This window comes from Eretmochelys imbricata, chromosome 6, assembly GCF_965152235.1.
Source record: "Eretmochelys imbricata isolate rEreImb1 chromosome 6, rEreImb1.hap1, whole genome shotgun sequence".
In the NCBI taxonomy this organism is placed as follows: domain Eukaryota; kingdom Metazoa; phylum Chordata; order Testudines; family Cheloniidae; genus Eretmochelys; species Eretmochelys imbricata.
In genome coordinates this window covers 47,642,251-47,669,640 of record NC_135577.1, presented here as the reverse complement: position 1 = coordinate 47,669,640, position 27,390 = coordinate 47,642,251, and the positions used below count along the sequence as shown (strand labels likewise).

Below are 27,390 nucleotides of genomic sequence, written 5' to 3'. Positions count from 1 at the left end.
TTGAAATAGGCCATCCTGATTATCACTACAAAAGTTTTTTTTTTCCTGCTGATAATAGCCCATCTTAATTGTTTGGTCTCGTTAAGAGTCGGTATGGCAACCCCCATTTTTTCATTGTGTGTGTGTGTGTGTATGTGTATTTATATTTTTATATAATCTTGCTACTGTATTTTCCACTCTATGCATCTGATGAAGTGGGCTTTAGCCCACAAAAGCTTATGCTCAAATAAATTTGTTAGTCTCTAAGGTGCCACAAGTACTCCTCGTTCTTTTTGCTTAAGAGAGTCTGTCAATAATATGTCTGTTTTTTTCTGAAAGTACAGACTTCTTGTTTAGACTGAAGTGACTCGTCACTTCAGTTGTAAAACAAAGTTTATGGTATGCTTGGAAGCAATAGAAATATAAGTCTATGAATTAATTCAAGAATTGTCTCCATCTATTCTGCATTATAGGCTTTCCAGTAAAGTTCAAATACTGTGAATATCTGAATTACCCCTGAAGAAAAATGGAAATGATCTATGTAAGGGAAGAAATTACCTTTTCTGCTTAAAAAAAGAATATTGTGCTCATAGAAAATGTACAGAATAATGGGTGTCACTATTATTGTACTTAATATTCCCTGTTCATATTTGTTTTTTCCTTTTATTATAGGCGGTTGCTGGCTACTTCGATATATTTTTTGAGAGGAACTGCCACAACAGTGTGAGTACTGGGGGTTGTATGTTCAAAATTAATTATGTCAAATGTATTGTACTTTTTCAGTTTGTCGCCTCAAGGTGTTTGAGAGCAAGCCTATTTTGCTGTTGCAAGCATTTGAAGTGTGTTTTGTGTAATAGATTAATGTAGCATGATATTAAAAATGTTGTACTTCATCAGATTTTTGAACTCTGTCAATTCAGGTCATGTTCTCGACGGGTCCCCGGTGTACCAAAACACACTGGAAACAAACAGTGTTTCTTCTGGAGAACCCTATTTCTGTAAAAACAGGTATGCTTTTTTCTTTTCTTTTCTTCTTTTTTTCAACGTAATATAGCTTTTGATGTGACAGTGCTATCTATATGTTACAGGTGACTGTTAAATTATATCTGAAAACTCTTTTAATGGTGATACCAGTTTTTGAAAATGATCATTTGGAAGTTCCTTTTTACAATAAGCAGGGAACTAGAAAATGTATCTATTCATGTTTTTATTCTGCTTCTATAACTGTAGTCTGGCTTTGTTTTTTAAAAAAATTGCCCATATTTCAACAGCTACAGATTTTGTTTGTTTTTTCTTTTCTGTAGCAGAGTAATATAAAACTAGCTTTATTGCAGTATTTTGTGTTGAGTGTTTATCAATCTTATAAATGTTTTTTAAAATGTGACAGTTGAACCCATTTGTTTAAATTCCCAATTGTTTAAATTTATTTAAATTGTTTAAATTTAAATAAATTGTCAAATTATGTATAGTTTTATTGAATGCCACTGCAAAAGTATGCTTAAATTAATATATCAAATCAGTGGCTACATGTTTTGCTGTTGCTCTTAAATTATGAGTGTCGCAATGCCTAAGTCCTTTTGTGGATCTAGCCCAGCATCTTTTGCTATCTATCGGGATGGAACAAAACTCTAAAGTAAAATTTCATCTGAGAACATTGGAATTAAATAGTACTAATGAAAATATTAAAGTAGTATTTTGGTATATCTTGAAACATTGTACAGATATTAATCTTGAAAAACATCTGTGGCTAAGTAGTTTAATATTACCCCCCATTTTACAGCGAGGGGAACTGAGGCACAAGTGAATTGCCTAAAGGCACAATGTTAATCTGTGGGAGATCTAGGATTAGGATTCAGGAACTCCTGGCTGCTCTTCTTATGCCCAGTCCACTGGGACAAACTTCTCCCTTTTGTTGTTGGTGGTATCAATCTTTTTTTTTTTAAGAGTTTTACAGCCAAAGTAGTCAAAATAATTTTTACTGAGCTATAAGTCTGAACTGAAGTTGCCATCACCATCTTGTGAATTAAGAATACTTATACCCTCACATTCAGTCATCATGAAGACTGTTTGTATACTAGTAGTGCCTAGGGATCAAGCAAGAATGGGACCAAGAATGTGCTAGTCACTGTATAAAAGCAGAGTAATATGTGTTCCCTGCTCCACACCAGACAGATAAATATAGGGGGGGGGAAGGAATAGAACAAGAAGAGTGAATATGCGATGGCTGCAACCATTTTGTTCCATGACTGAGGGAATTATGTTTAGTTAGGTAATAGTCTAAACTGAAAAACAAGGGAAGAGACAGGCCAGAAAGAAGAGTGTGGAGAGAAAGCAGCGTAGGGCATGACCGCCGGTGTGAGGTAAGGCTGAGGTGAAGAGTTTGAGGGAGGGCGCCAACAGCCAATTAGTTCCAGGCAGAGAATGCCTACTTTAAACTTGAAAGTAGAAAATGCTTTGATGATAGAGTCCGTTGCCTGCTTAAACTGCTTCTGCATCTGCTCCTCCTTGTGTCAGTCTCTGTCTGGCTCCTCCATCCGATTTCTTTCCCAAAGGCCACATAGGTCCTAGTGCCCCAGAGAAAGGCCTCTACAGGTGGGAGGGTTTCCCTAGCTGGGTGCCATTTTCTCCCCCTGCATCCTCAGTGAAGTAGTACCAGCTTCAGGTAAACACATGCTTTGCAGTAATCGGCAATCCTACTTTCTACAGGAGTAAAGACTGTTAATACTAATGTTCAAGCACAAGGACTCGTTCTGCTACTTTGATACTTAATGTTTGTGCAGTGTTTTAAAGGCAGAAATCACAGTGCAAGTGCCCAGTATGTTTGCAGCTTACCTGAGAGCATATTGATGCTCCAGCAGTTGGGATCTAACTGTTCATAGTCCTCCTAATTCTCATTTTCGTATTCTTACCATTATAACTACTTAGGTTCCTCCATTAATCTCCAAAAATCGTTTTGCTGCATACCTATCTCTAGAACCCTAGGGTTCAGTAACCTTTCAGCTAACCTACCACAACTTCCTTTTCACCTCCATTCTTTCAGTCCTTTCTCAATGCTGCTGCTTAATTCTTCCTCTTGCCACTTTGACTCGGTTGGTTCCCTTCACTGGCTTTCGCTCTCCCTTTGTCAGACATCAGTTTCTCATGCTTGTCTCTGCACAGCTACACTCCTTCCTATTTCTCCGCTCTCGTTTCTGTCTTCTACTTCTCCCAGTGCTTATGCTCCTCACAGACCAATAGCTCTAGCTCCTCTTCGGTGCCATTTTCCATACATTCTTTTCACCTGCTGTGATAGGTGAGCCCACTCTCAGCATTTAGATCAAAACGTTGTTTTTGGTTTTTTTTTTAATGGATCCTCTCAATGACAATGCACTGAAGAAATAAGTATAAAAGATCAGATAGTGCAAATGTGGTTTATTTGGCGACTTTATCCTCTCCTGGTCATCCAGTGGGTTTTTAACTGTGTTTATCTAACAAATGTCTACATTCCTTGGACAAGAATTGTATCCTTTCTTTCAAACATTCCAGTACTCAGCAAAAATGTTGATAATGGTGGAATTATCAGTGCTCCTAGTAGGCTTTGGAAATATCTAGTGAATAGGTATGACTCTAGGTTTAAACCAGTCTGAGTCTTGTACAGCTGTGGGCATAATGGTGGCCAAATACAAGCGTTAAACAATACAAAATTGGAGAAAGGGGAAAAGGTAATGTCAGCATTGAATAGATTGAAGAGCCTCCCAATTGCTGCATGCTTTTCAAAGGCAGCTGCCCATACCCTGTCAGGCATAGTCTTATCAGTTCCATACCAGAGATGTCATCTCCCTGATTCCAGATGTGACCTTTCAGAGGATTTCAGGGAGATGCTTAAGTTCTAGGACTTTAGGAAGATGGTTAAAGACTTTAATATTAGTGTTGAGTTCTGTTCCTTCCTTTTGGTTCATTGAGTGGTTCAAAATTCTGCAGCTAGTGGGAAGGTAGACCTACTTGTTCCCTATTTGTTCTAAATGATAAATTATGTACCCTTGGTGACACTTGCTTTCTATATTTTATTTGGTAAGGGCTTGAAAGATGTTATGACAGTTACAGAACAAGTAAATAATGTTATTCCTTATAGCAATGGTCCCCAAATGTTTCAGCCCCATTCCGCCCCCTACCCACCACTCCAGGACTAGAGTGCCACCATGGCTCCAGAGGAGAGAAGGAGACACAGACAGGGGCCGAGGCTGGGGCCACAGCTGGGGGAGGGGCGGGGCCAGGAGCAGAGCCAGGCCCCCAAACATTCCTCCACACACCCCCTAGTGTGGCGTGCCTCACAGTTTGGGGATGTCTACATTATAGTGACTCTGAAAGCAGGTTTTATAATTAGTTTGCCAAAACTCAAGTTATTCTTGTCCACCTTTTTTAGTCTAAGTAAAATATTATTAAAATTGGCGTCAATAATTAAATCCTCATTCTCCAGTTATCAAATACACAAAAGCTCCTTTTTGTTTTAATTGAGTTGCATGAAGTGATAGTAAAGCATTCGTTATACTATTAGATATACTGTCTGCAATGCTTATGGCTGCTGGAGTCTATTGCATATTACCTTAACAGGAAAAGGGCTGCATTATGCCAAAGCATGACTATTCAGCTCTGCAGAATGAGCTAGTTCAGTCCTTCCTCTGGTATCATGCCAGTTTGTATTCTCAAATTATACATCTGTGTATTTTTCTTTTAGAGCGAACAAATGTATGCATATTCTTTTTTACGTTAATGCTGATAATACCAAATACAACTAGACTGTTTTAAATTTTAAAAAAAACAAAACAACAAAAACCCCCACACCTGGATGGGAAAGGCTGGAGAGAATTATGTTTGTGGGGAAATCAGAGAGGGAAAAGATTCAGTATGGGTCCGGAGTTCTTGAAACCAAGTTAATAGAAATTAGTCATCATGATAACCGTGTGAAGTCATCTGTAACCATCAACTTAAGCCAGAACTATGGAGTAAACCAAGAAATGTGATGTTTTAACCCTGTAGAAGGAAGCTCTTGCTACTGATTAAATCTGAAAGGTAACTTTTGTACTTTTTCCTTACTGGGCATGATCTGAGACTTGAAGGTGATGAACAATGAATTAAGAGTGCTGTCAGCATGCTGGATTTGTTTTTAATAATTAACAATGCAGCAAAATGAATGAAACTAGAGGGAGAAGCCAACTGACATTTTATTGGCAAGACACATCTTTTTCCATTTTGAAGGACATTGCAAAGGTGCTGTGTGAACTCCCTACATATGCCAGTCAGGCTTCAGATAGCCACCCTTAGAAAGCTTGAAAATTCTTTTAAAAAACAAAGCAAAACAAAATGGATACTTTATATCTATTTGGATTGTTAGGGAGGTAAACTGCATTTGTTTCTTGGTTTTTCCATCTGCTGTTTTCCACCCTGTTAAACATTTTTATTAAATTTCTCCAAACAAAAGATTATAAAGAGAGGATCATGGGTTCATGAGTTTGATTTAGGTCCAGACATATGGTAAATAAATTTAATGCTTCCAAAAATAACCTTAATAGTTTCTATGTTGATTTTTTCCCTGCCCCTATAACAATGCATTAAATTGAAACAGAAAATCTGCATGCAAACAAACTCCATTAGCAATAAAACAGCACATCGCTGTTTTATGTTCTTGTTATTGCCTTGAGGTAGAAATAAAACCTTGATATTGTTGGTTTTCCACAATGCCAAAAAGGTTGAGCACAGCAAAGCTGAAATAGGACTCGTACAACTAAACCCTATAAAATTCTTGGTTATCTTTTTACTCCTTCTCCGTTTCCACCATAATTAGGTAGCCATTTGTAAGCTAGCAAACTTTAAAATGTTAATTTTCTTTCCTCAGGTTTGTTAAATTGTAGGAAATTGGCTTCGGCACAATTACTATATCTTGATGCTTTGATTTTTAACCTGAAATACTTCTACATTCCACATTCAGTTATTGGAGGACTTATGTTCTTAAATGAGATTCTAATTCCTATTCTGCCTATCTACCATTGCAATTAAATTCTCTGTTGTAACCCTGTCACCATTGGCAGTTGTTCACTGATCAGCAAAGTGGTGACATCTCACCCTTTTTAAACCTAGTTTTCCTTGCTGCCTGACCTTTCCGGTCAAAGGGGACCAGGCCAATGAAACGGCTGATACTCAGCCTCTTTGTATTGGTTTTCATTCCTTTAAGATCACGTGAAGTTACCTGCCCTGGGGAAGACTCTGTATCTTTCATATTATGTTAAGACATATCTTGCAGTACCAGACATTAAAAACCTGCTCTCAAGATTTTTCAGGAATCTCTGTAACCTACTACTTCAAGCACTAAGGAAGAGGTTTTCTCCTTGCTGTTGCCGTTTTTGTGCTGCTGAGATGAAAAACGGATGTTAGAGCCCCAGATCTGGCTAGTGGAGAATTTACCCTGCCCATAGGCTTTGTGTTCCACTGTTTATGCTCCCCTGTCGAAAACTCCAATGTAGGGGGGCATGTTGGGGTAGGAGAGGGCGGGGCTGCAGCACATAGCTCTGCAGGTGTATTCCAAGCAGCATTGCTGAGCATATGCAAGTGGGCGCAAAGTAGGGCAAGTGGGGACAGGTGTAATTTAGGCAGCGACCCAGGGCTAACTGGGCTGCAGTGACCCTTGCACCTGCTCAGAAATGGCAGGGCATAAAGTTGTCATAAAACCAGCTTACCCTCTTACCCCTTCCTTGGCCTGTCTGTTTACAAAATCTCACTGTAAGTATCTAGTTTACACCACCATGCTATCTGAGCATAAAACATCCCAGTAGCTGATCATTGCTTTCCATCCCCACAATGCAGTTGTAAAATGCTTCTGATGCAGAGGTACAGCAGTACGTGGTCTGACTTGAGGAAATCCGTAATTGCTCCACCTGCAAAATCTTCATGAGGATGTGGTCATGAGCCTCCGGACACGAAAGCAGAATTCTAGAATACTAACAAATCCCTTTAAATACATGGCCTCATGAGTTCAGTTTTATGTCAGCAATAGGGATCACTGAAGTGAGGCTGCTCTTTGGTGTTCATAAGCTAGTGATGATAGCCACAGAAGTTACCAAACTAGGAAGAGATAGTGGGGTGGGTGGCTGTGGCTGCAAATGTTTAGAATCTAATAAAAGATAAATGGGAGGCTTAGTAGTGTGGAAGGAATAAATAGAAGTTACTAAGTTTAAGGCAAACAATCCTTTGGAGGATTTCTTATCCTTCCATGGGTGGCCTTTTGAGGTGAGGGGTGTCCTCAGATGAGATGGAGGGTTTAAGACAGAGTTTCTCAACCCATGGGTCAGGACCCAAAATTGGGGTTGCCAGAATGTTTCAAAGGGTCATGTGGCGGCTCCTGTGGCCCCTGTCCCACGGGGCTGGCTGGGCTCACCTCCCTGCTCCTGGAACGGCAGCCTCTGGAGTCCCAGTGCTACTCAGGTTTAGTCCAGCTGTCAGGATGATGGGAGTCTGGGTAGGCCAAATTTGAGTGAGTGGCACTGAAACCCCATGAGCCAGGTCACAACTCCACTCTCAGATTTGATCCAGTTCGGGAAGTTGAGCCAAACCTGTGCAGCACTTCAACCCTGGAGGTTGCAACTCCCAGAGCAGAAAGCCAAGCCTAGCCAGCCCTGCAGCACCAGGAACTGCAGGAGCTGACACTGTGCGGTGAGTGGCAGGCAGGACCCAGCCCTTCACACCCAGAAGACAGGATCCAACAGAAACCAGCCCAGGGCCTCTACCCCCAGATTGCAAGAGGCCATAAACATTTACGAATGGGTCCTGAGCCCAAAAAGGTTGAGAACCACTGGTTTAAGGGACCAGTTTTCGAGCCAACTTTTCTAAGCAATAGTGCTCATTTGAGGTTTATACCCAGTTCATTATAAGACCTTGGATATGAAGCCCAGTTCTACAAAAAATAAATTGTTTTGGATCTTGATAGAATCTAAATTTTGCAACTGTTGTCTGTCTCTGTCCCAGATGATTTTCCTGTTGAAGCAGATTACATTCACTGTCTTTTCATAAGTCATTAATCACTTGCTGTTGGGTCATGAGGATTGGAGAAAGGGGTGCAGTTTGCCTTGTGGTGGGATGGGAGAGTAGCCTGCTCTTTGAATTTCCACCTGTCCGTAAACTATACTTTCAAAAGAAGGGAATAAAAGAAGGCTTTGCTCAAGTTACTTCCTAAAACCAAAAGGGTCTAAAAACGCGTTCCCCAGATATTGAAGAGCCTGGTGGTTTTTGTTACTAAAGTGTGGGGGGGGGGGAATCTTTTTTCCATATTTAAATTCAGAAACTGGATGCATGCTCTAGTGTTTTTACATATGAAAATATATCCCAGTTACTGAAAATAAACGAAGATAGATACAGCTCCTTTGAGTTGGAATGTGATTTTTACGCTGGCGTCAGCTCCATGGTAATCTGCTGTTAAGGCATCTTTGCACACCTGTGAATGCGAATATAACCACTACTTGGAAAACTCTTTCATACAGCTTTTTAGGATGAGACAGAGAATGAATACTAGTCACCACCTGTTAGTAGCATTTACATTTCACCATAAGTTATCGTACCACTTGGGCAACTGTCCACTGCGATTTGTAGGAACCCTACTAGAAATGGTTCCAGTGAAATCCCTCCTAATGCCAATGCTCTAAATCTTTAATGAAGGAAATGACAGAAGTTCATGGCTTCAGATTTGTAACACCCATTCAGAGGACACACAGCAATTCTTGGTCTTATATTGATATAAATATGTCGCTATGGGGTGCGAAAAATCCATACCCCTAAACGATACAGTTATACCGACTTAACCCCTGGTTCAGACAGCACAGTGTCGACAGGAGGGCGTGTCCCGTTTACATAGCTGCCACCTCTCACGAAGGTGGATTAAGTATGCCGACAGGAGAGCTTCTCACCTGTGTAGTAGTGTCTTTACTACAGCGTGGCAACAGTTTTAAATGGAGACCTGCCCTTATTCACCCATAAGAACGGCCATATTGGGTCAGAACAAAGGTCCATCTAGCCCAGTATTCTGGAAAACAGAGGCTAGGGACACCATCCCTGCCCATCCTGGCTAATAGCCATTGATGGATCTATCCATGAATTTATCCAGTTCTTTTTTGAACCCTGTTATAGCCATGGCCTTCACAACATCCTGTGGCAAGGAGTTCCACGGGTTGACTGTGCATTGTATGAAGAAATACTTCCTTTTGTTTGTTTTAAGCCTGCTGCCTATTAATTTTCATTTTGTGGTCCCTAGTTCTTGTGTTATGTAGAGGAGTAAATAACACTTTCTTATTTACTTTCTTCACACCAGTCATGATTTTATAGACCTCTATCAAATCCCCTCTTACTTGTCTCTTTTCCAAGATGAAAAGTCCCAGTCTTATTAATCTCTCCTCATATAGCAGCTGTTCCATATCCCTCATAATTTTTGCTGCCCTTTTCTGAACCTTTTCCAAGTCTAATATATCTTTTTTGAGATGGGGCGACCACATCTGCACGCAGTATTCAAGATGTGGGCACACCATGGATTTACATAGAGGCAATATGATATTTTCTGTCTTATTATCTATCCCTTTCTTAATGATTCCCCACATTCTGTTCGGTTTTTTGACTGCTGCTGCGCATTGACTGGATGTTTTCAGAGAACTATCCACAGTGACTCCCAAGATCTTTCTTGAGTGATAACAGCCAGTTTAGACCCCATCATTTTATATGTATAGTTGGGATTTTCCAGTGTGCATTACATTGCGTTTATCAACATTGACTTTCATCTGCCATTTTGTTGCCCAGTAACCCAGTTTTGAGAGATCCTTTTGTAGCTCTTCGCAGTCAAAGGTGCAAAGCATGCAGAGCAGTGGGTAAAAACAAAGATCTACTTGCACGTGTCCCTTTATGTGACCCTTAATGTTTCTTTGTGAGCTTTTGTATGTTTCAGCTATCCCAGTTATCGCCATCTCTGGGTTGTGAGAAGCCAACTGCCCCTACTGCAGTTTGTTTGTTTCCTTGCCAGCCTGTCAACTCTAATTGACACTTCCTGGGCAGTCTCTGGCTTCTCATTCAGTCACCCCACCCTTTTCTAGGCATAAGGTCCTTTAATTATCTGGTGTCTTCCAATTGATCTTGGGCTTAGCCTTTGGAAGAGTAAACCAGTCTTAGCCCCGCTGGAGTCAGGCATGGGTTAATCCCAAATAAACAGCTTGCCCATTGTTTCCTGAAGGACCTTTATCTGTGTCATTGTTTTAGCTTTTCTGTTTGGTTCCTTTAACAATCCCTTTAGATCTAACCGCATAGCAAGTAACCCATCATAAACACAGGTCTGCACCATACTCATTAAAAAATACAAATTTCCCAGTTTGTAACAGCTTTTATAGCAATGATATGTGCTCACCTGGAATACTATGTTTTTTGGATTACCACAATCTCGAAAAGGCCACATCAGTAATAGAGGGAAGTTCAGATGAGGAGGACCAGAATGAAGCATGGAAACATTTTCATATGAGGAAGGAGTAAAAGGATTTAGGCCTTGTCTACACTACAAAATTAGGTAAACTTAAGTTAGGTCGACGTATAGCCACCACAGTAAAAACTGCAGTGGTTCATGTCCACACTACGCCCCAACTGTCTTTGGTGTACATCCTCACCAGGAGCACTTCCCCCTGACGTAACTGTGTGGGGCATTGTAGGGTACTGACAGCTGGAGCCCTCCTAATCCAGGCTGACAGCTGGGGCTGCCGACCTCAAGGCAGGTGGGCTCCAGCTGTGATCCTTGGTAGGGAGGCTGACAGCCAACAGGCGATGTAAGTAATGCAGTGTGTACACAGACACTGCGTTGCCCTAAGTACATTGACTTAGCACTAAGCCTCTGTCAAGGTTCCTTCTCCACTCTGAACTCTAGGGTACAGATGTGGGGACCTGCATGAAAACCTCCTAAGCTTACTTTTACCAGCTTAGGTTAAAACTTCCCCAAGGTACAAACTATTTTACCTTTTGCCCCTGGACTTTATTGCTACCACCACCAAGCGTCTAACCGGTTACTGGGGAGGAGTTGTTTGGAAACATCTTTTCCCGCAAAATCCTCCCAACCCTTGCACCCCACTTCCTGGGGAAGGTTTGATAAAAATCCTCACCAATTTGCATAGGTGACCACAGACCCAAACCCTTGGATCTTAAAGACAATGAAAAAGCATTCAGTTTCTGAAAAGAAGAATTTTAATAGAAGTAAAAAGCATCACCTCTATAAAATCAGGATGGTAAATACCTTACAGGGTAATTAGATTCAAAACAGAGAATCCCTCCAGGCAAAACCTTAAGTTACAAAAAGACACAGACAGGAATATCCATTCCTTTCAGCACAGCTTATTTCGTCAGCCATTTAAAGAAATCATAATCTAACACGTATCTAGCTAGATTACTTACTAAATTCTAAGACTCCATTCCTGTTCTGTCCCTGGCAAAAGCATCACACAGACAGACCCTTTGTTCTCCCCCCGCCCTCCAGCTTTGAAAGTATCTTGTCTCCTCATTGGTCATTTTTGTCAGGTGCCAGTGAGGTTATCCTAGCTTCTTAACCCTTTACAGGTGAAAAGGCTTTTCCTCTGGCCAGGAAGGATTTTAAAGGTGTTTACCCTTCCCTTTATAGTTATGACAGCCTCTCACAGAGGTAGAGTTACTATGTCGGAGTAGTGTGCGATTTACATCAGCTGGAGCAATGCTGTAGTGCAGACACTTACAGTTAGGTTGATGTAAGCTGCCTTACGTTGACCTAACTCTGTAGTGTAGACCAAGCCTTAGCGTTTTGGAGAGGAAATGAAAAAAGAGGAGACATGCTAAAGGTATGCAGTAATGAAGGCTATACACGCTTCCAGTCCTACTTTCTCATAATGCAAGAACAAGGGGATATTCAATTAAACTGAAAGGCAGAAAATTTTAAAACTGATGCAAAGAAATACCTTTTCACACAAGTGTGATTGATTAATTTGTGGACCTCATTGCCAAAAGACATGACTGAGGCTTAGAACTTAATGGATTTTCTTGTTGTTCTTCAAAACGTCCATTCTTTTTTAAATTCTGAGTTATAGTAGCAAAAACTTTTTAAAAATCCTCTTTGGAAGGGATCTAAAATCTTGTGCTTCTGGGTATAAATTTTAAAAATTAATGGGGGATAGAAAGAAGTTTACCCTGTGTACAGATTATTGCACCGTTCCTTTCTCTAAAGCAGCTGGCCCTTACTCCTTTCAGAGATGTGATACTGGAGTAGGTGGATCATTCCTCTGACCCAGTATGCAACTTCCAGTATTGGCACTGTGTGTGTGTGTGTGTGTGTGTGTATGTATATGTATATGGGGACCTTTCATACTCATTGATAATACAGAGCAGAGTCCCAAGAATACATCAGAAGTATTATCAGTGTCATATCCATAGCATGTTATCATAGGTAGGGCAATTGCAAATTTGTAATTTACCTTCTTAGATTATGTTGGTATGGAAATAGACACTTTTTTTTTTTAATCTGTTCTGATAGCAAGTTCCTTGCTGCAAGCATTTACTGCAGTATTTTTTTTTTCTTAGTGGGAGACCAAATTTAAGGTTTTCCAAGGGATGAATAAAAATGCTGGCACAGGATTATAATGAATTCAATTTTGTCCTAATTGAACTGCAGCACTACAGTGTGGTTTATTTGCATCCTACTGAGCATAATAAGAACAAGGTGATGCAGCTCAGTCCCAGAGAGAGCTTCCTCTGAAGCTTATAAGACAGTAGAGCTGTTAAAAAGCATCAGTCATTTTATATCTCCATGACATAGATTAATTGTTCTGGTCTGCCTCCCTGTTACATGGTTACACAGCCATTGCTTGGTTCAGCTGCAGAAAAGGCTATTCAGAAAGGCAGATTTAAAATGGGGGGAAGGCATAGCTGCGCCTCTTGACAGTGAATTACACATTGATTCTCTGGGTCGCTTAATGCAATTAATTTTTTATAAATAACTGAGGGCTCTCTTTCATGAAATCATCAGTAAGTTATTAGAGATGTTCTTCCTCAGAGCTTGCCTTGAGGCTCAATGTCTTCCATTTGCTGGTAATGAAGTAGTTAACTGGTATCAAATCTTATCCTTTTGCTTGACAGGATAGTTGCATTTAAACACACTGTTAAAATGGACTGATAGTTATGTGTATAGAATAACAATTACCACAGTGGAGCAGTCTTGTTGAGCAAAGTGGACAATTAATAAAAGCTCTTCTGGCATTTCATGGAAATAGCGAAATAATTCTAGAATTTGAGAACAAGATTTGTTTTTATTGTCCTTAGGAGAGTACCACTCTGCCATGTTTAAACTCTTTTTTTTTTTTTTGTTGAAAATCATTCTTGAATGTGAAAGTATACTACGTCCTGTGGCAAACTCCTGCCATTCAATCATTTTAAACGTGGCTCTGGTGTCAGATTTATGTTTAATATGGTACCTGAGAGCTGCAAGAATAGATTTTTTTTTTTTAATCCATTTAAATTTGAAACAGGCAGTCCCACTTGGTTTTAAACTGTGCAGATATGCTGCCTTTTGTTGGCTCATAACTTTTATTTATCCAAAGACAGCACTATAAATTTCAGCTTTTTCAACAACAAAAAATGTTGCAGATGTTGACAGTCTCTTTAGAAATCCTACTAAATAACAAGTATCTCTAGCTGCTCTGAGACTAAGGAGGATGGGAGAGGAGACCAGGATGCCAAAGAGGCAGAGGAGGTATAAGGAGGTAGTAGAGGTAGGATTGGGGGGGGAGGGCAAAGATCAGTAAAGGAGCAAGGCCTGTTGGGGGAGCAGCAAAGTAATTAGTGCTTTATGTGGATAGCCTTCTACTTTATTAATGCACCATTCAGTACCATACATTTTTAAGCAGAACTCTTGTTTTTTTCTGTTTAAATTGATAGTACGTGGTCCAGTATATGGATTTTCCAAATAGTAACTATATACACATAAAAAGCACAATTCCATTTGAAACCCTCTTAAAGCTGAAAGAAAAATACTACCTTTGTAAAGCTTTTTTCAGTTATCTTTTTTTCTAAATATTTTGAAAAATGTTAAAGGAGAGAGCTGCTAAATTAACTGTTCATATTTATCTTCCCAAAACTCCAAAATCCTAGGGATAATTCTGTTGTACATCTGATCTCAAAATTTTTCCTCAAAACAAAGGTAACAACAACATTGAGATCCCTCTGCTAGATAATACTGTTGTAAGCCCAGAGATCAAATTTCCCCACAATGTGGAGGAATATCCATATCGGATGATGGTTGCTTCTGGAGAGCTGGCGGGGCATTCATATGTAGCATGATGACTCTTACTCTTAATTCTTTTGAGCATCAGAATGGAAGGTATGATGTGTATGTGCCAATAAACCAAAGTTAAACTGTTACAGTGCATCTAAATGTAATGCATTGACAGTACACATTCCATTTGCAGTCTCTTTTATGAATCAGGACTAAACTTTTGGATGTCATATTAATTTGTATTTAACTTCCAAAGGTGTTGCATACCCACAACTTCTGTTAACTTGGGAAATGCAGGTGCTTCATGCCTCCAAAAATCAGGCTGTTGTTATATGGGTGCTTAATTTTAGACATTCGCGTATGAAAAGTTTGGATCATGTGGATTAAATTCTATTTTTAGTACAATCCGGCATAAAAGTACTGATAGTATTAAAAAGCCTTGAATGTGGTAATGAATTTATAGGTTTTTTTTTTCTCACTCACTCACTCACTCACTCATATGGCCGTTAACCATTATAAAGATCTAGGCTATGTCTACACTGCACTGTCATTGGCGGGAGAACATCTCCCGCCAATGATGCTACTGCCCCTCATTGGTGATGGTTTTATTTTGTCGTCGGGGAGCTTTCCCCTGGTGACAGAGTGGCTACACTGTGTGCATTACAACGGCGCAGCTGTAGCTGCGTGGTCGCGCCGTTGTAAGATGCGCAGTGTAGACATAGCCCTACCTGACATCTGCATAACACAGGCCATAGAAATTCACCCAGGAATTCCTGTATCAGACTCATAATTTTGGATTAAAATATGTATGTGCCTAATTTATAGTCTGAATTTATCTAGCATCAGCCTTTAGCTATTGGATCATCAGTTCTTCATGAAATATTGGAATAGGTATTTCTGTACTTGATAAATAATCCGTTTGTTATACATGGGTTTAAAATGAGCTCTCAACTAATGGACCAAGAAACAATTTCTGCTGCATTCATACATGTATTCAAAAAGTTGTTGAAATGAAAATTGAAGCAAACTTTGAAGTAGGCACTAAATGACAAGTATGAAAAGAGTCTCAGCCCTGTACTTACTGTGACAGATGGCATTTTTGTATAGTAGCACTTCACTTTTAACTGTTACAGTACATTCAAAGACCTAGTATTGGTTTCTTTTTTTTTAATCAAATATGCAGGGAACATAGTGCAAGATGAACAGCTTACTAGATGAAATTTGCAGGAATGCTCCTGAATTGGTTAACTTAAAAGTATGTCTTGTGTATCTAGATTTTCAAAATATAGGTTCATGCACAGAACTGTGTGTTCAGTTGTGCATGTGTACAAGTGACATACTTTATACATGCAGTCCTGTTTGCTCACGTGCATTGAACATAAGTGGATTTCGTGCCGGGTGTTCCAATGTAGAGGACATTGGACGGTGGGTTAGGACACTTGGGTCCTAATGCTAGTTTCTGCTCTGGCCTCTCAAATGTGTTCATTGATAACTTATCTGAAATTCTAGTGGGGTCTTTTTTTTGTTTTTTTGGTTTTTTAAGTGTTTTGGTCAGTAGCAAGTGCTAATTTGAGTCATTTGCAAGTTCTGGTTCTTTGATCAAGGAATGAAGATTTACTGCATTATTTCATTTTTTGTTTTTTTAGTAACATTTCAATCTGAGTACATGAAGAAATTTAAAAAGTAAGCAACTGTGACTAGTTGCAATTGTTAAAAATACTTCAGCATTTATGTGTACCGCTTTATTTTATGCAAGTATGCACATTTATTTATAGATCTCTATTCTTTCTGTTTGTTCAAATCCATGAAGCATGGATCAGCTGTTGGTAATCTTTATCACTGTAAACTCACTACTTTTGATCTAGGAATCTTCCATGAAGAAAAGTAAATTTTTCTAGAACTAGAATTGTAGCTCTGCAGAAACAGCTATTGTCCACTTCCTACATCTATAGTAAAAACTTGCAGAAATGTGCATCCCTTTAGATACACACTTTAAGCCTTACCTGGGAAGATATTTTCACATAACTCTGGAAAATTAAGGGCAGGATCCTGCCTACAGGCGTATGTCTCTACAAATCTTATACAGTCTGCTACAATACACTAATCTTAAAATAAATAAATAAATAAATAACCATGCATACACGGGTACGAAATTAATAGTATTAATTTGCCCTTATAATACCACTTTTCATTATAGGATCTAAAAGTGCTTCACAATCAATGAGCTTCAGAAACCTCTAAGATAGATAAAGAATATATAGGGAAGTTTTTATCCACTACTGAAGCACAAAAGTCTCTGGGATGAAACACAGTAGCTGTCTAATAGCACCTGTTTAATAGCAAATTCAGTGTGCCATAATGGATTAAGACAAACAGAAAACTAAAGGTAACCTCCTCCCCCTCGCTTACTCTTCTGTAAAGGGCTGTGGGACCTCTGTCAAGATGTTTCCTTGATGTCTTAGCCAAAAAATAACCTGTTGCTAAATGACAATTTTTGTTTGCAGTTGAACAAAATGTAATACTAATTGTGACTGATCTGACCGTGATTTGCCATATCCTGGACAAACCTTATGGAATTAAACCTTATAGAATTCAATTTAATACCTTTGGGGTCCATTGTATTGAAAATGCACATATTTGTATATTATTGTGGGATTGTATAGAACTTCTTTAGGAGGAAGGCAGGATTAATGCAGTCTCTGGGAGATATTAGGAACTTCGAAGGACTTTCTGGGTCAACAAGTGTGAAGTGGATTTTCTAGGAAATACTTAGGGGTGAGGGAAATGCAAATGACCCACCTTCAAATCCATCCTTTTGAAGCTGCACTTTGATCAGAGACCCACTGTCTGGCTGATTTAGTCATGATCTCTTCAAAGAGCCAGGCTGGATAAATGGGTGACTCCCTTGCTCATAACCGTTGTTGTTCAGAGCAAAGGGTATAATGAATTTGAAATCACAGGAAAATCCCTGGGTGGGGTTTGAAGGCCTCTCCTGACAGAGCCCATGTTACAGTTGAGGTGATCTCTGGTAAGCTTATTAGCATGTATGCAGGTTCTGTATTGCTTTTAGTATGTTTTCTCTGTATTGCTTCCACCTTAAGAATAAATTGGTGCTTGCTTAGAAAACTCTTTGGTAACTTACAGGTGTGTCAATTACACTACGTACTGTCAGAGGAGAGAAGCGAAGCATGCCTGCTTAGATGGACTGTCTTTTTTTAGGAATGACACAATGGAGGCAGGGAACTGTTGAGCCTGGAAATACCATAGTCAGGAGGGAGAGGGATGCATGTCTCTGCCAACTATTGCCTCTCTTGGGTGGAGCCAGAAACCTGAGGGTGGGTGTCCTCGGTGGACAACTGAGGGAGAATATAGGTGTAATTCCCTGAATTGTGACACTAATTATGTTTGTGCAGTTTTTTAATTTCATGAAGTTTTTTTTTTTATTTAAACATTCCCCTGTAGCACCTGGTTAAAAACAAAACCATCTTAAAAACCAAGGCCAACGTTACTGTAATACAAATAGAAAACACTTGACATACATGGTGAAAAGTGAACTAGACTTATACTGTTCACTTAGTTTTAACTCCTCTGACATGGTTGTAGTAATGTCCCCTGTTTACATACCAAACACAAGGAAGGAATAAAGAGATGTACGCTTCAGGGAGTAATACTTTCCCTTTAGTAGTGTGCTATGGCTAACACAAATGTTTGTAATATGTTGTTAAAGAATTTAAAATTTTAACTTTTCCACAGGGAATGAGGGCTGCTGCTTAAACTCAAGGGCAGAAGTGATACTAAAATGATGACTTTTTATATCTGCTACATTAATGAAGTTTTGAGAAATGCTTCCAGAAGCTATTTCAAATGGCCTGCTAAGCAGCTGGTGTGCAAATCCTCTTAACTGGAGACAATTTTTGAGAGGCTTGTGGGAGGAGAACTCTGTGTGTATGCAGGACATATTGAGTCCTTTGCTATAATCAGATTGTATAGTAATCTTGATTGGAATTAATAGCTCACTGGATGGGTCAAGTGAGAAGTTAACAGGTATGATGAAACCTAACCTGTCATGTTAAGTCAATCAGTTTGACTGGCCAGTTTCATAGTCAATGACTTTACTAATTGATCGAAGTAAGGAGCTGGTTTCAGCACATATCTGTAGCTTTTGTGCCTTTTATTCATCTCTTGTCCTCTAAAACAGGCTCCTCATGCAAACCAATAAAACGAGATAAATGAAATGCTGATGTTCTAATCAAGCCATTTAGCGTATCCAACTTAGTGTAAATGCAGTCATTGTTTTTTGCTCTTGTAGGTGAGGCCTTGAGAGGAAAGATAACTGTCCTCAAGAATAGGAAGGATCCACGGTCCCTCATTATAACTCTTTCAGTGAACAATACAAAACAGACATACAGCCTGCAGTGAAAATACTAAAGACTTCAAGAAATGCCAATTTTATATGTATCTGATTTCAATTTTTCTAAACAAAAATTGTTTTTGGCTCAAGAATACAGCAAGAGTTGGAACTGACTAGCGTATCATTTGTGTGGTCTTGCAAAGGTGATAGATGAGATGATGATGAAACCAAATCTGAGTGCATTTCCTATAATGTGGAGAGAAGGAACGAAAATGGTTTTAATTTAGATGAATCTGCTAGAAAAGTCAGATAAGGCTCTGACGTTTACTGTAACGATAACATGCTGTCTGTAAAATTTTAACTCAGCAGAGCATAGCTTATTCTTACTGTGCTCACTGACAAACCTGATTATTCTCACCAAAAAAGGCAATCTTGCACACTTTCTTGGCTAAGATCAAAAGAGGGCCAAATCCTGTGCAGACCTCATTTTTATTTGGAACAATTCAGTAGAAGTAAGTGCTTCAGGATTTGGCGCATCATGCTCTAGTGATGAAGACTACATTTGTTTTTATAAACTTTGTATTACTGTATGATGTAAATTGCACTTGTCAAAATAAACTACCCAAGTACATTTTGTTATTCAGTTGCCTTAATTTTCATTGTTCATTTATTGGAAGATTAAGAACTTCAAGATCTGCAGTGGCTTTCCTAGTCATTACGGAGGTTTTTCCTGTCTTGGTCTGTTGGAATGGCTTTTGCAAAGTTGCACATGTATCTGGGTAATACCAATATCCTTCATCCGCTCTTGACTTCTTCAGAGCATAGTCACACAAAAATGCAGACAGTTGTCATATGTCCATCTTCTACTATTCAACTAAACCAAATCCCATGGAGCTAGCAATGAAGCTCCACTTATCAAAAAGCAGAAGGCAAAAAGTCTGGAGGTTCAGACCATAGGAAAAATGGAGGGATGCAGGTGCAGCTCTGATATGCACCAATCTGCTGGCCACAATACACCATTGATTGGGGGACAAAAACTGCTACCAAGGCTGAATTACAAGTAAAGCAGCCTTGCAAGCGTATTGTCCCGTTTCCCACCTACCCATTTATTGCCTTTCTGAGTTGGGATTGTGGGACTTGATTTGTCCACAGTGAAAATTTTTTGTCTTGGACTTTGTGCACGTTACAGGAATTTTACCTATATTAAGAGTAAAAATTGACATTGCTTTAATGTTTAATACTGGATACCCTCTAAAATACAAAACAAAAAGAGAGATTCAAAAGTCCATGAGCCAAATTTTCAAGAGCTCCGCTCCCATTTAGTCACCTAAATGGGAACAGCTGGAGGCTGAGCCCTTCTGCAAGTCTGGCTACTTCACGTAGGGGCCAAAGTGGGAGGTGAGGTCTTTTGAAAAATCCCTTGAGATTCCTGCAGTAACACTAGCACAGCTGTGTTGTGCGCCTTGTGGTGATTAATGACCAGTTGCAAAGTTTGAATCCAACTTTCCCAGTTCATAGAGGAAGAGGGAGGGTGCTTTATTTCTTTTTTGTTGTTGTTGTTTGTTTGAGCCCATCTCTAATGAATAAAATCTGTAAATGTTCCTTAGCAGCATTGTGATTCCAAACAACAAAATTCCATTAGTTCACTGACATTAACTCATTTATTTTAATTACTCTGTCTGAGTGAAGTACCGTGAGTGAATAGCATAAATGACTGAATAGTTTACTTTAATTTTCAGTTTCTACAGTTTCCTACTACAGGTAGGGGTTTTAAAAATTATTATTTTGATAATATCCATTGTAACCCAATGTAATTCTAATGGAAAGGTCTTATAAGTTGATACATGCACACAGTCAATTCAGTGTAGAGGTATAAAGAACATGGGTGCATCAGATTGCAAATTAATTTAAATCTTTTTAACTACAAGAAATAAGTTTTTAGCACTAAATTGTTTTCACTCTTCAAAAAAAACTTCCCTCCAAAATATTCTGTCGCTCATTTAACTCTACTTTTGAAGCAACATACTGAAAAGGGAGTGGAGGTGGTGAAGAGGGATCTAATTAACTTTTTCAACCAAAAACTTTGGCCAGTTAAATTTAGAGCGATATCTACCATAGAGGGGAGGGGGAAGAGGCATTTTCTTCAGTTCTTAAAATGAATATATCAGTTTTAATAATATTTTGTGAGAACAGCTCAATACTTAAAGGAAGATCCCCAAGAACTTGATCATTAATGTTGGTTAACGATTAGTTTGCTCGTTAATGGCTCAGAGATTGCAGGCTATTAAAGCGAACAGATTGGTCATTAGCCGCAGTAATGGCAGAATTTGAGGAGAAAGCTACTGTATTCAATTATCTCTTCTAGTAACCCATAATTATTTTTTGTTCCCCCTCCTCTTCAATGGAAAATAGTTTGAAAAATCATTCATTAGTGGTTAACATTCTCTGCAAATGATATGTACCATTTGCTGTGTTTATAAATGCTTGATTCAGATGTTTATAGATGCTGTAACCATGCAGAGCTTTCAGAGTGAAAGAATGTTTGGCTTTATTGAGGGATAACTAGTCTAAAAACTGAGACTGCTTCCAGTAATGATGAGTTATTTACATCAGCCATCAGTTTTCCCACAGATGTATATAAAAGATATAGACTAAGACCAGTCTGTTGCACTTGTTCAATGAAAACTGTAGCAAATCTCTCTTCAGATGAACATAAGGACTCACATTGTACTTTCAAAACATATTCAGACTCTGTGGCTTTAGGCACATTCATGCACCTTTCAATACAAGTGGCTTGATCTGCAAGAATGCTGGACGCCTGCTACTGCCGACTTGTATTTGGATGCTGGACTTTCCTGTGAAAGTCCATTTTCAAATTGACATTTCCTCTTTTTCTGGTAAGGTAAAGTTTTTGATCTCTGGTTTATAAACTTCTCCTGAATCACTTTGAACACTTGTCTGCCAAACTGCAAAAGTGATCTCCTAGTTTACCCATGAGGGAGAGGGGAAGCCAGGAATTAACATGGATGCAGCTCCAGGTCCTTCATGAGCAAGTGTCTCTTGAATGAGCCTCCTCCTGGGGGGCCCTAATAGGATTTCTTAGTTTGCCCTTGCTCTTTATTCTATTGCATGGTGTTTGCTTTAATGAGAGACAGCTCCTGTGGTACAGAACGAGGTTTTTGATCTTCAGATAGACAAAGCTTTAAGGCGAATTTGTAAGTATATCCACGACTTTTCTGAACACACATGTAGGCTGCTAGCAAATTACAAGCCACTTTTTCGTTCGTCAGCTGAATTTTAAAGTGTACAGATTATCTAGCAGTTGTATTGTGCGAACATACCTATTTGATAGTTCCTGAAGTTCCCTACAGTTATGATTCTAACACGCTATCAACATTTTATGTCTCTGGTTAAATTTCCCATGAAGAAAAGATAATCTGTTCACCAGGATTTTTGGCAGTGTGCCATAACAGTTTCACTAACACCTGTTAATGACTTCTCTGTTGGAGGATGTAGAGAGAGCCCAAAGCCCTGACCATTAATGTCATAAGTCAAAGATGGAAAGGAAGAGTGAGAGAGCAGAGGGAGTGAGGGAGCTGCCTGCTGGAGACATCAAGCCTGGAGCAAGCTTGCTAAAGGAGCTAACCAGAAACACCTTGTTTGCGGGGAGGGAACCACAAGCAGCTGGTTCCTTATAAGAGAGCCAAAGCAGTTGGGGATCTTACTCTGGGAGTCTACAGGTGAGTCAGCTCTGAACTGGACAACTGCAGGCTGAAACCCCAGGCAGGTCACCCCCTAAGAACGCATTCAAAAAAAGAAAAGGACTAGATGGAGGAACCCTTTCAGCCACTCAGGATCTGAGGTAAGAGTCATGCCTTGGGACAGGTACTTGGTACTCTGAGTGTTACTTTTGAGTTATTGTCTGAATAAACCCAGACCCCTATAAAGGGTGGTGATTGGACAAGAAGTGTGTGCAGTGTCTGTAAAAGGGGCTGGAAGCAGGAGAATAGAGGGCAGAGCAGAGGCACCATGGCCAAATGAGGCTGCACAGGGGCAGCCATCTCATCTACAAGGAGTGAAAAGCCAAAGCATTGGGAAAGGAATGGCCAATATAACGAAGTGCTGAGGCCATTTTTCTGATTGCCCATTGGAAAACCCTTTCTGTTTGCAATATTTGATTTTTTTAGAGATAAATTTCAGGAGCCAATTTGCAGCAGCTTTGGTAACATCAGTAACACAATGTAGGTAAGTTCATAGTCATTGATCAAAATACTCTATCCCAGAATCTCTCTTCAAACAGCACCAATATGGTATGAGTACAAGGAAAAATGTACATGTGCAAAGCCTGTCACGCCTTTGTGCACAGCTGTTAGTGGTTGACAGTACATGCAGGAGTGGTAGCAAGTGCATAAATAAAGGATGATTTGATACCACTGGGAAATGATGTTCCTTTATTCTGTTACTTGCTTGGGCTCTGAAAGTTTAAAGAAACATAAAACTATTTACACTTCCGATAAAAATATTTGGGCCAGATCCTCATCTGGTGTAAATTGGCATAACTCCATTGACTACAATAGAGCAACACCAATTTACACTGTCTGATCTGGCCCTTTTACCTTCAAAATTAGAGTATATGCCAACTAATAAAACTGGGAGTGATATCTGACACCATACTGTTCTGTCATGTATCTACTGGTGCTCTTGCACTGTAAGCTTCGTAAGGTTGTGAGACAGTTCTTGCTATTTATTACTAATGTCATGCCATAAATGTGAATGTCATATTTTGGTCTGGTTTGCCTGTTGTAGAGGGCCATGTAAATTTACAATGCTATAAAAACAACTTTTACCTATTGTAGAATATTTACCGCATGTTCATATATATATTTGCATCCGATGAAGTGAGCTGTAGCTCACAAAAGCTTTATGCTCACATAAATTTGTTAGTCTCTAAGGTGCCCCTCCTTTTCTTTTTGGGGATACAGACTAACGTGGCTGCTACTCTGAAATTTGCATATTAGAGGCTCAAGCTGTGCAGCATTTGTGCCCTACAGTAAGTCCCATCCACCAGACTCATCTATAGTATACAGTATATTGAAAAAAACAAGTTTGACCCAAGTTCTGTTTTGAACAAAAAATAACTTGTAGAATTTTTAATAAGGTTACCAATATATTCAAATTCTTTTTTAAAAAAATCCATTTGTAGCATGATTACTTCTTAACTATTGAACATGCAACCTAGATAGCTAAGGACTAGATTAATAATTGGTTTTAGGCATCTAAATCCCAGAATCAGGCCCCACGGGGATCTACAAAGCCCCCTCAGTCTTTCCTGAATGCTCTGGGTGGCAACTGTACACTCCAAGCAGGATGTCAGCATTGCACTCGATAAATCCAATCATAAATTAAATGTCAATAACCTCCAGGAGTGGAAAAAACAGAATGTCACCATGCGTAGTTCACCACTGCAGTTAAGCCACTGGACCGGTACGCAGGACATCAGAGTTCAAGTCCTGGCTTTCAATGAAGTCACACAAATGAGGGTCATTCTTGTCAGTTGCCAGCTTGTGCAGATCAAGGAGTGACTGGTTCACATTTGCCAAAGACTACCTGTGTGACTGCAATCCTGGAAACGTGTGTGTGGAAACTGCATCAAAAGATCTATGCATATGCTTAAAGCTGAACACATGTGCATTTGTCAGATTGAAGCCTAGATCAATATATTTTGCTCTGCCTCAGTTCCCAATCTGTACAATGGGAATAATACTTCCCTACCTCACGGGAGTATTAAGGATAACTGCACTAAAATTTGTGTGGCAGCCATGATATGGTGAGGGTTTGTGGACCATATAAGAACCTTGACAGATATACTGAAGATTGCTTATATAAATTACAGAGTTCTGAACAGGCATCACCAAATGCTGACACTGGTTAAAACAATGACATTCAGTTACACCAAACATAATGAATGAGATAAAGTATAGAAGGCAGCAAAAACAAATGGCATGAGCACAGTAGAGATTTACCCTGAGAGGCTTGAGAGGTTAAATGTGTAGAGTTTTCTTTGTTGTGAGAAATGTCTAGTGGGCAACATGCGGAAGCCTCAGCATAAAGGAGCTAAAGTATGTAAGATACATGATAAAAGGTTAGAGGGTTTGGATTGCTTAGGAGACTGGTTGTGAGAGATGGATCCTTTCACCTCACCGCCAACTGGTTCAGTACAAGTCTAAGTGACCTAAAATTGTAACCACCTGATGACTGGCCGAATGTGAACTCAGTAGGTATTCTGTCAACTTTACACAATGACAGCATCGGCACTGCAGAGACAAGAAATCTGATCTGTCATCTTACTGCTTACAGTGGTCCACCTGGATCTGAGGCGAGGCATGTTAATAGGATATTTGAAAGTCTGCATATATTGTCCATCTGCTAGTCTGTGAATAGAAGGCTGCAGTTTCACAGGTACTACTAAACTCTGATCTACTCAGCTGGTCCCTCAAGTTTCGGAACAGAAATTAGCTCTTGTTGCAGATAAATCCATGAACCCTTCCTGTGAAGTGAGAGTTTTACTTAGTTGCTTTGGTTTCTTGTTAACACTTTCAGTGTTCCATACAGCTCTGATGCCTGCCATGGCAAATAAAAAGTGGGCTTCAGTCTTACCCAGCCAAACAATACTACTGTGCAACAATCAAGTACAGCTTTACAGCACTTCATTGCTGCTCTTGCAAAGATTAACCAAAGCAAAACAAAAGCCTCATAATGAGAGCTATAGCAAATTAAAGGGGAATAAAACTTACTCAACAAGTTAATTCTATTTTCCACTTGGGTACTGCTTTATAACTTACTGTGGAAAAGTGTGTATGGCGTGGTAGAAAACGTACTCTACTAAAAATATATTTTGCCTCCTCACAATTAAACCTATAATCCTTCTCTGTCCCCCACCCCACCAAAAAAAATTACTTTCCTCAGAGTTGCTATTAAAATGGTTTAGGGACTTTTTATGATTTTCAAAGCAGTCTAAGGTGTTACCCCAAATTGGGCCAGCTAGTAAGCTTAGGAAGGACTAATGACCTACCAGAGTTTGGCAGAAAGCAGCACGTTTATTATACTGATAGCTAAGCTCAAAAGAAGGGAAGGAGGGGGTCACGCTCACATACTCACACTCCCAGGACAGGCACAACACTGGAGATGTCAGGATCCTTCAAGGTAAGTGTCCCACAGCTCAGCGATGGATGGTGCGATGAAAGTAAGTCTTCCTGAGGCACAATGAAATGCAACGCAGCGAACCACTGGCCAGGCTGTCCAGGCAAAGGGTCTTCACGGGAGGTACAATCTTGTGAGTGTACTCCTGAGCGCATGGCCCCTTTCAATTTTAAAGGCCTGCTCCTCATGGCCTGCGACTAGAGATGACTTGGCTACGTCTGGTTGGTCACACTCCACCTCGGGCAGTGTCCATGTATTGGGCATGTGATCGCTGCCTAATCAGAGTCCCAAACACCTTGTCTACCTGGGAGTTCTTCTGATCTTTCAGCTGCTCAAGCAGCCCATTCATCCCATTCCAGGAAGGAGGGGGAGGGGGAAAGCCATTTCACAGGTATTCAAAGAGGGCGAGGAGACAAAATGGGGGGTGGGGGGAGAGGTGTAACAGACCTTTTGAGCATACAGGTTATACATACCATACAGATCGCTGCTGCTCCTACAACATAAGGGAGTTTGGTGCCTAAAATACCTGCCTAGGTTCATAGGCTTGTTTCTCTACTGCCTTGCACCTTGTGTTGGTGGTGTTCACCTGTACAAAATGGCTGTCAAGTGTTAACACAATGAAATATGTTGATATGGAGGTATTACACCTGTGCAAAGTGGGTATGAAAATTACGATAAAAGGTAAGGTAATAAGGTACCAAGCCCTTAGGGCTGTTCTATATGAAGGAAATCTGTATTGCTGCAAACTCCTAATGTAAACTTGCTGCAAAGTGACATTACCAGGCAATGCATCCGATGAAGTGAGCTGTAGCTTGCGAAAGCTTATGGTCAAATAAATTGGTTAGTCTCTAAGGTGCCACAAGTCCTCCTTTTCTTATTACCAGGTAAGCCATGCTGGTGCATGCCCCTCTTTATACTGTGCCATACATCTACATTTAGGATTTTATGCTCAAATTGCCCTGACGTAGATAGGTGCTTTATTTAACCATATGTGCAGTACTTATGACACAGTAACAAGTGTTCTATTTTATTATTTCTTTAGAGTTATAAAATGGGGTACCTCTCCGAGACTTGACAAATACACTCTAGTCTCAACATAAATATACACACACTTGGTTAGCTAATATACCATTGTTTATAAAGCTGACAGTGGGGCTCATGACAGTAAATTTTTTGCCAACAATTGACAATGAGTGATAGAAGGAATTTCCACTAGACAGAGGAAGGATGGTCTGGTTGTGTGAGTGCTAGCCTGGGACTTGGGAGCCTGGATCATATAAGTATTCTAGATAGAAATAAATGGCTACTGGGGGACACTACCTGAACCTCAGTTACCCAAAACAGGGTAATCAAGCTTGACCTGTAACTAGAATTGAATTTTGATTAAGCCATTTAATGAGTTATGCAAAGAAGGGGAGTGAGCAAGGATGGAATCTTCTAATAACATTGACCTCTGTCACAACACTGGACATCTTGGAATCAAAATCCATTCAGCTGGAAAATTGGATGGGATGTGGGCATGGAACAGGCCTTCCCTATAACTCACTTGCTATAGCTGACCTACACTTGCCTGAATGAGTAA

The 27,390-nt window shown here is 39.8% G+C and overlaps 1 protein-coding gene across 1 annotated transcript in view; it reads left to right on the top strand.

Annotated features, from left to right (window-relative positions):
* The window catches only part of PRMT3 (protein arginine methyltransferase 3), a 102,673-nt gene extending 83,434 nt beyond the window's left edge, over positions 1-19,239 (top strand). Inside the window, exons 14-16 of the mRNA XM_077818499.1 lie at positions 652-702; positions 900-987; positions 18,567-19,239. Of these exons, the coding sequence (XP_077674625.1) occupies positions 652-702; positions 900-987; positions 18,567-18,676 (249 nt within the window). The 3' untranslated portion in view covers positions 18,677-19,239. The remainder of the gene's footprint in view (positions 1-651; positions 703-899; positions 988-18,566) is intronic.
* The last annotated feature ends 8,151 nt before the right edge of the window (positions 19,240-27,390 follow it).